The sequence below is a fragment of the Arachis ipaensis genome, chromosome B03 (assembly GCF_000816755.2).
Source record: "Arachis ipaensis cultivar K30076 chromosome B03, Araip1.1, whole genome shotgun sequence".
Classification (NCBI taxonomy): domain Eukaryota; kingdom Viridiplantae; phylum Streptophyta; class Magnoliopsida; order Fabales; family Fabaceae; genus Arachis; species Arachis ipaensis.
In genome coordinates, this window is record NC_029787.2 from 5,162,831 (window position 1) to 5,172,015 (window position 9,185).

The 9,185-nt window shown below is 35.0% G+C and overlaps 3 protein-coding genes and 1 non-coding gene across 4 annotated transcripts; 2 read left to right on the forward strand and 2 right to left on the reverse strand.

Annotated features, from left to right (window-relative positions):
- LOC107629059 (splicing factor 3B subunit 6-like protein) lies at positions 689-1,486 on the forward strand. Its single transcript, XM_016331748.2, has one exon. The coding sequence runs from the start codon at positions 791-793 to the stop codon at positions 1,163-1,165; it is 375 nt and encodes a 124-aa protein (XP_016187234.1). The 5' UTR covers positions 689-790; the 3' UTR covers positions 1,166-1,486.
- On the reverse strand, positions 2,055-5,193 carry LOC107632326 (calcium-dependent protein kinase 17). Its single transcript, XM_016336021.2, has 8 exons — positions 4,024-5,193; positions 3,704-3,847; positions 3,458-3,610; positions 3,271-3,386; positions 2,997-3,164; positions 2,772-2,899; positions 2,583-2,682; positions 2,055-2,476 (listed from the first exon to the last, which is right to left on the reverse strand). Exons 1-8 carry the CDS (start codon positions 4,715-4,717, stop codon positions 2,375-2,377), a joined length of 1,605 nt encoding a protein of 534 aa, XP_016191507.1. The 5' UTR covers positions 4,718-5,193; the 3' UTR covers positions 2,055-2,374.
- TRNAP-AGG lies at positions 6,156-6,227 on the forward strand. Its single transcript has one exon. It is a non-coding gene; the product is annotated as a tRNA-Pro (tRNA).
- On the reverse strand, positions 6,323-9,070 carry LOC107629057 (rhodanese-like/PpiC domain-containing protein 12, chloroplastic). Its single transcript, XM_016331746.2, has 8 exons — positions 8,686-9,070; positions 8,472-8,588; positions 8,245-8,336; positions 7,638-7,738; positions 7,408-7,518; positions 7,132-7,240; positions 6,664-6,714; positions 6,323-6,542 (listed from the first exon to the last, which is right to left on the reverse strand). Exons 1-8 carry the CDS (start codon positions 8,945-8,947, stop codon positions 6,462-6,464), a joined length of 924 nt encoding a protein of 307 aa, XP_016187232.1. The 5' UTR covers positions 8,948-9,070; the 3' UTR covers positions 6,323-6,461.

A 9,185-nucleotide genomic window follows, 5' to 3' on the forward strand; every position in this document is an offset into this window, starting at 1 on the left:
ATGTAAAAAAATACTAAAGTAACATTTAATACTTAAAAAATGTAACATATTTGATTAAATATTCTTTTATATATATATAAAAGAATATTTTATTTAAAAATATATTTTATTTAAAAATATATTTTATCTATTTTTATATGTTATTTTTATTTTAGTAAATAAATATTAATTTTATTATAAAATTAATTAATAAGATCTATTTAAATATCTAAATTAGAATGATAGGATAATATAAAAAAATTATTTAAGTTGAGGTCTATTTTAGTAATTTTTTATCTAAAAGTGATTTTGAATGGTATAAGCCAAACAACATTTATTTTACTATAATCAATTTTGATACAAAAATTACCAAACATAAATCACTTTAACACAAACTTACTTTTTATCAAAATCAAGTTTGCAAAATCAATTTTATGCAAACTCCCGTTTACAAACTGTAATCCAAACACACACTAATCTGTCACGGTACTTAACTCCATTCAAGGGTTTGTGGATGGCCAATGGGTTGTTGCATGTATAAAGCTGGATTCGAATCTTGATACTTATTTAAGCGGACTAGTGAGCTAACCATAACCCAACTCATTGTCTATTTGGAGGGGGAATTTTTTTTTTGTTTTGAGGCTTTTAGCCCAACCCAGAAAACAAGACCAACGAAAAACCCAAAAGAAGTCACGATATAAATCCACCACCTGCCCCAAACCGGCAATTTTCCCGAGAAAATTCGAGACTCTATTTTCCTTCACTTTCTGAGCATCCAAACACCCCCAATTGTAGAAACCCTGAGAAAGCCATGGCAGCCATAAGTCTCCGGAAGGGTAACACCCGTCTTCCGCCGGAAGTGAACCGCGTCCTCTACGTCCGAAACCTACCTTTCAACATCACCAGCGAAGAGATGTACGACATCTTCGGAAAATACGGCGCCATTCGCCAGATCCGAATCGGCACTAACAAGGACACTCGCGGCACCGCCTTCGTCGTCTACGAGGATATCTACGACGCCAAGACCGCCGTCGACCACCTCTCCGGTTTCAACGTTGCGAATCGGTACCTTATTGTTCTGTATTACCAGCAAGCGAAGATGAGCAAGAAGTTCGATCAGAAGAAGAAGGAGGATGAGATTACGAAGATGCAGGAGAAGTACGGTGTCTCCACCAAAGATAAGTAGGGGAGAAAATTTTCTAGGGCTTTTGTTGTTGTTGTTGTTGAGGAAATTGCATACGATTGTGACTATGTTGTTGGAATAGAAATTGAAATTATGAGATATCTGCAATATGCATGTGTCAATTGTGCAAAAATAATCTGAATTTTGAGAGCAAGAAAAAAGGGGGTTTTTAGGGTTCTTGAATTTGAGAAATTGACTCCCTGTGTGATACTATGCATCTTTAGATTTTGAAATCGAAAGTTCTAAGTTTGCTATCTGTCAATTTTCAAAGCTATTGGGTACCAATGATTATGTAAAAAAATAAATAAAATTTAAGTTTAACCTTGTTGGCTTGCATGAACCCTAAAAAGAGATTGTTCCTAACAGAAGCTACTCTTTTCAGCTTCTACTTAAGAGGCATAAATATATATTTTTTATAACAAAATCACAATTCAGAATTCGAATTTACTCGAAACTTGGAAGTTGAACATTTGGAGATATCTATATTATTGAACTACATGAGAAACCATGTACATTTGAGATTGCATTTTCATGAAGACGATGAGGTTAGCTATGGTTATGAAAATTTGGAAAGATAAGCTGCTAATGATTACTTTTTCAACTTGCAACTTGATGATTCTTCAAACACGAGTCTCTTTATGATGGTATGGATTTTGATTAGGCTCAACAAATTGATTGATGATGGAATGGATAAGAGGATGGTTTAAGATTTGAGGTAGCATTGCTGCATGAATGAAACAGTTCAAATTTTGATTCTAAGAAATTGGTTAGGTAAGGATCTGCCATTAAATAAGTACTTATAATACCATCTGAATTGAGAAGTAATGAAGTAATGAAGTGGTTCAAATATATGAAGCTAACAAGGCACATGAACACTATGGATACATAGAAATTAATATACAAATAAACACACTTTCAACTTTATTCCTAAATTGATACAACAGAGAACTGTTACAGTTTTTCAGAGGAAACAAAGAAACAAATAAAAAATAGGAAACCACCCCCAATCAAATCACCTATTATACATATGTTCACATTTTTCAAATGTTTGTTGTAAACCCCCCACCCCCACCTATTATGCTTGTTTCCACATTGACCCATCATTCCTCAACCTATATCATATCATATATCATATTCATCTTTCTAATGTCAGTTTTAGCACCTGCAGGGCTCAAGTGATTCTGGTTTAACAATTTTTCCCGGGTCCCCCAGCTAGTACAGCGAAGATACCGAACACCTTTTCCGGGTCATTATGGCTTCTGGGTGTCCCTTACTCATCATTGCTGCAAACTCATCATAGTTAATGCGGCCGTCCTGCACAAACATGCGATTTTCGTCGTTATTTCCTCTTGAATCAAGACTCATCTAAACATGAGTTGCTAAATTAACAGTTAATTCATTCATTCAGTACAGGTCTTACATTATCAGAATCAACTTCTTGGATGATTTCCGAGATGTCTCTTCCGTCATGCATGTTAAACTCTTTAAGAGCTTGTTCTAGTTCTTCAACAGTGATGTACCTGATTTATGCCAAAGTAATGAGATTAAAACAACCCTTTTAACTACACCAAATTAGTTATCTTCAATATTGTTAATTTGCCCCACTTACCCGCTGTTATCTTTGTCAAAGTATTGGAATGCTGTATAAAGGTGTTCTTCTCTGTTCATTCTGTTCATGTGCATTGTGGCCGCGATGAACTCGTCGTAATCTATTAGTCCATTACCATCTGCATCTGCCTGAAATTTTGCAAAAGAGAAAGGAAATCTGTTTAGGTAATCATAACATAGAAGTTTGATTAGGACACAAGCTTTTTGAAGGTAAGGTTTTACTTACAGCTTCCATTAATTGCTGAAGTTCTTGTTCTGACAACTTAGTCCCTTGTTTTGCCATTCCTTGCTTGAGTTCTTCAATTGTAATGGTTCCGCTGTTGTCGGTGTCCATCCCCTTGAACATCTGCTTCAGTCCCATGATTTCTTCCTCTGATAAGCATCCAGCAATAACCTATATATCCATATTGAAAATTTATTAGTCCCATGTTCATGAAAATTTAGACAACTTCATGCTTCATGCAGATGAAGCATAAGCTTGAATAATAGGTGATTATCACCCTTAGAGCAACTTTCTTGAATTGGTTCATTGCTCTAAATTGTTTGAGCCTATTCAGGACAGCGTTGTCGAGTGGTTTATCCGGTGCTTCTCCATCCTCCTTGATCCATGGATGGTCTGTTTCAAAGATGAGAATCTGAGTAATTATCATACATGAATTCAAGCAATTCAAGCAACTAAATACTTACTGAGAACTTGGTAGGCTGTTATCCTTTGTTTGGGATCAGAATTCAACATTTTTCTTACAAGATCTTTTGCTGATGGTGAAATTGAGGGCCATGGATCACTTGAAAAGTCAAGGTGGCCTCTTAGAATGGCATTGAATATCCCATTTTCGGATTCTGACAAAAACCAGATATTGATTTCAGTTATTTCAAGATATAACAAGCCATATATATTCTCTATAAAATAATGTAAATAAAAGTATTATGAACCTGCCCAAAATGGAGGAACACCACATAGAAGAATGTATAACATTACACCAACACTCCATATATCAACTTCTGGCCCATATTTCCTCTTCAAAACCTCTGGTGCAATGTAATATGCACTGCCAACAATGTCTTTAAATACCTCTCCTGTCAAAAACAATAACAACAACAACAGTAAACAAATTAGCTAGTTATCGAAAACATGCTTCATGTAGCATCTGAAGCATGTTTTCTGTTTTCGCCTTCTGTTTTCTCTTTTCTCTTCACAAAATTCTGAAAACAACGAAACACACCCTTAATTTTCTTCTTTCCTTAAATGATACCTTGCTTGTAGAAAACTGAGAGACCAAAATCTGTGGCCTTAAGGGGCGCATTCTCATCCTTATTCAACAAAAGGAAATTCTCAGGCTTAAGATCTCTATGAATAACTCCCATTGAATGGCAAGTATGGACAATTTGGACAATGGTTCTCAACAAGGAAGCCGCGGCACGCTCAGTATAATGCCCCTTAGCAATGATCCGATCAAAGAGCTCGCCTCCGGCGCACAACTCCATGACAAGGTGAACAGACTGTTTGTCCTCATAGGCACCAATGAGCTCCACAATGTTAGGCTGCCCTGTGAGATGGTGCATGATCTGAACCTCTCGGCGAACATCCTCGATATCCTCCTTGTTAGATAGCTTCCTCTTGGCTATGGTCTTGCAAGCATATTGCTTCCCTGTGACCTTATGAGTGCACAAATGTGTCACACCAAATTGTCCTCTACCTAGCTCCTTGCCAATGCTATATGTTGATTTAACATCTTCCATTGGCCTTCCTAGGACAGGACCGACCGGCCCTTGTTTCGTCGGCTTAGCAGGCGCGGCTGGCCTTGATTGTGCCTCTCCTCCACCTTCTTGCTTGCTGCCAGGGTCTTGCCTTCCATCTTCCCTCTTGTCAACACCACCATTGGCATTGGCATTAGCATTAGAATTCTCCTCTGGGGCCTCAGTGCCTCTAGAGCAACAGTTCCCCATGGATCAAGGAAGATATAAAGGTCAAGGTGGTGGTGATGGTGGTGGAGGAAAAGAGAATAACAATAAGAATAATAATAGGAATAATGAAAATGAATATCTATTTTTTGTGTTGGGAGAAGAGAAAAAAACAATAGGATGATGAAGAAAGAGTAGTGAAGAAGGGAGAAGGCATAAAAATAATCCTAAAAAAAACATGAGGACAGTTTGATGATTTACAGATTGGAATGATGATGGAGTGGATTTGAGGAAGGTAATTGACAGTGTGATTAATTCTTGTTACTTTTTTTGTTACAATAAAAAAAGAAAAGAAAAATGTTACAATAAACTATATGTCTCTAATGCAATAATTTTTGCATAACAAGGGTGTGGAGGAATTCTCGGAGGATAATAGCAATACTAAACAGATATACCTTTTGGTATTTTATGCAGTTTTAATATTGAAACTAATACAGTTTAAGTTTAGAGTTTGGTATGTTAAAAATATCATAGGATCTTGGTTTCTAACAGTGTGTTAATTACTCTCACTTGCAACAACTAATATTAGTTTTCTGTTTGTAAGATCTAACAATAATCTTAACTTGAATTGTTACCAGTGCGTTGCACTTATTTTAAGGAAGTATAAAATGGGTAATTTTTTATTAAAAAGTTTAAGTTGTTTATATTTTTAATATACTTGTAAAGTACCAAATATGCATAAAAGAATATCAACAATTATTATTTTTAGGGTCTTTCAACACATATCCTAAGAATACATGTTGGTATTACTCCTTTTACCTAAATCTATATAATAGAGTAATAGACACCAATATTAGTGTTTTTGTTCATTAGAAATGTCTATAGTATAGATAGAGAAAATCATCCACGTGTATAAATATAATTGGATGGATTATTTGCCTTATATCTTATATTGGGAACGCATGAGATGGTTTTTGTCGGAAAAAATTGATAAAATAATTAATATTAATGATGAAGAAAAAAACTCATCATTAATACTAATTATTTTACTGTCTTTTCGACAAAAATACAATCTCAATTAAAGCATTGTATAGTTAAGGAGCCTTTTGCTTTTAAGTTTTAACTAAATTTTTATATTATACGTATTTCTAACGATAAGTATAAGATAAATGATTCATCTACGTTATAAGATAAATGATTCATTTACGTTATACACATAGTTAGGTATTTTTTCTTATTTATATCATATACTTTTTCTTTATTCATTGGAGAATAAATAACATTTCTTTTGCAAAAGTTAAGTTGGTGTGATATTTATATTTATCCGTTTAATGTTTTATTGTTCGTGTATATATTTCTTCTAACTCCTAATACATAGATTTGAATATTTGATAGCGAAAAGAGCATAGTATACATGACTATATTCTTACATCAATATTTGAATATATAAATATAAAATAATAAGGGTTTACAAAAGCAAAAAGGGCATTTGGTCTAGTGGTATGATTCTCGCTTAGGGTGCGAGAGGTCCCGAGTTCAATTCTCGGAATGCCCCTAAAAATTGTAACACATTATTCTTTTTTTTTCCTTTTTGAAACATTTCTTCTACATTTTACCCTTTCCTTAATTACCTATGATTTGTGACAAAAATAAAATGAATCACAATTCTAATAATAGGTAAAAGGTCACATTGTATTTGTATAACACAAAAACAGAATATCCTCACAAAGTAACAATTAGAAGAAAAGAATTCCAGCTAAAATCCTCTCTCAAACAAAAAAAGATTATATCAGTAAGTGGGGACTGATGGATCAACTTGCTCAGCATATGCATGAATTCCACCAGAAATGTTGTACACTTTCCTAAAACCCTGAAACATTCACACATCATCACAATTAATAACTCTTTTCCAGGTTTCTTCTATATACATATAAACGCACACGCACACGCACACGCAAGCACACGATGTATAAGGCCATATATCATTTTACCTGTGACTGCAACCACTTGGCAACCTGTAGCGATCGCATGCCATGATGACACTGCATTCAGAACTCAAGTTATTTTAATGTGAACTGAATACTGCGTTGCATTCGAAATCAGATCCAAATATGATCATAATTTGCATCACAGGAATAAGATCACTAAGCAGCCAATCTGACTACACTATCGCTGGTCGAAATGCAACATAAATTCATTTAGAATTAAGATATAGTCATACCGGTGCTTTTTTAAACATCTGTATAGAAAGGCCTCTGGAAATTCAAGCTTAAAGAGTTCTAAATGAAGGAACTTATTCAAAGAATTCCAGCTTCATTCTTACAAACTAGTTAGGGAAAAGCAGGAAGTGGCAAGAAGGACATGAATGTATCTTCCATAATCCATATCGATCCAATTTCAAAATATAAAAATTACAAGATTACTGTTAAGAGTTTGGTAAACCAATCTTTCGTACTTACCATAACATACGTATCTTTGTTAGGGTCAAAACTGGTAGCTACTTCAGGACCCCATACCCCAAACTGCCGGAGGGGAAGAACCTTAAATCCCGGCAAAGATGCTTTGGCCCTGTTTAAGATGCATGAACTGAAATGAGTTACCATGATAAACAAAGCATAGTAAATGAATACTCCACATATTCAAATGAAAGTGTATATGCCTCACTGTGAAATCTCAAAAGAGCATTAATATTGAACTCAATTAACTAACTAGTGTTGAATAAAGCATGAGCATACACTTCATCAGGCTCTCGAACATCGATTAACTGTGCCTCCTCCAGAAAGTTGGGATCCTGCATTTTCACTTGCAGATCTTGAGGTTGAATGTCTTGGAGTATTGATTCTTCCCTAAGAACACCAGCCGAATACTTGCATCATTAATCACCATAGGGCTTTATCAGAAACCAATATTTTTCATTAAATATGCATACTTTATTATCCGATTTTTAAACATATCCTTGACATACCTTTCAGATAAAACTTGCAGCAGGTGCCATCCAAATTTTGTTTTGCACCTTACAACTTTGTTTAAAGGAGCACCAAATGCAGCCTCCTCAAACTCGGGAACCTATCACATTTTTCACCGTCCGACATATATCATCCAATCACATAATCGCAGTAAAACCAACGAAAAACATTTGCTTCAAATTTCAAAAACTATATCCCCTCCTCAGCTACTTCCCTTTACAAATCAAATGGCAGATGATCAAAGTTAAGGAAAATGCAAGAACAAACACAATACACATTATCGTTTACCCTAATTTCACCTACCCGAAATAACTACATACTTTATTTGTTTACTTTTATCCATCACCGGTCACAGTTACTGTTTGATACATCTTTAGGCTAATGCATCCAGATACAATTGATATAAGAGATGGTGACAAACAAGAGGGAGCTGAATCAGGAGTAAATAAATCACCTTGCATCCGAGCAAGAAAGCTTCGTTTACATAAGGCAGTGATTCATAGAAACCTTAAAACCTTGTAAAAAAGGTAGACAATATGCAAAGGCATACTACAAATACTTTATTAAAATCCCCCAAAACAAGCTTGAATCCAGAAACTAGCATACCATTTGCCCCTTTCTGACCCATCCAAGCATTCCTCCTTCTTCTTTGGATGGACACACTGAATATTCCACAGCAAGATCACTCAAATCTTCACCTGAAACACACAACAATTAATCAATACAGAGTCACAGAGTCTATCATATAAAGTAACTCAATTTATTCACTGACATATACACCCTATCATATTCATACACAAATTGAAACTTTGTTTCATAGTCTAATTCAAAACCTGAAGAGATTCTCTGCTGAAGATCCAAGAGCAACTTCTGGTCATTTTCTTTGACCAACAAATGCTGCACCAGTATCTCCCTATTACCTTCAGGGCCAATCCCAGTGCCATATGAAGCTGTGAAAATAAAAATGAAGAAAAAAAAAAGAATATTTTACTTGTTGGGTATCCTCCATATTCATAACAAAGCATCAAAAAGGAAACTTTTAGTTACCTGAAGCGTTGGGAAGATGATGGTGGTGATGATGATGAGCTGTCATAGGTTGAAAGTGTTTGAGAGTGAAGGGAAGGGAAGGAGAGTGGAAATGGAAGGTTCTGTGGATAATTCTGGTAAGAGAAGAAGACGAAGAAGAAGAAGAAGAAGGAGGAGAGGAAGAAGAGAAAGAGGCGAAGGTTGAAGAAGAAGAAGAAGAAGAAGAAGAGGAAGAGAAGGGTATTATTGGGAATGAAGAGCGTAACACAGAAACTCTCAACATTGCTATGATATTTCTAAGCCTTTGGGAATATCAAACTCAAACTGAAAAACAAGACAACTACTTACTCAATTACTCATCTTCATGTCTTCCCCTACAGATTATGCCTATACCAGAGAGAGAGAGAGAGAGAGATATTTGGATGAAAATATTATTTTAATTTTGCAAAAAATGATACGAATAAAAAAAATTAATTACTAAATCAATAATATTATGTTATGTATATGTCTCTATGTATATT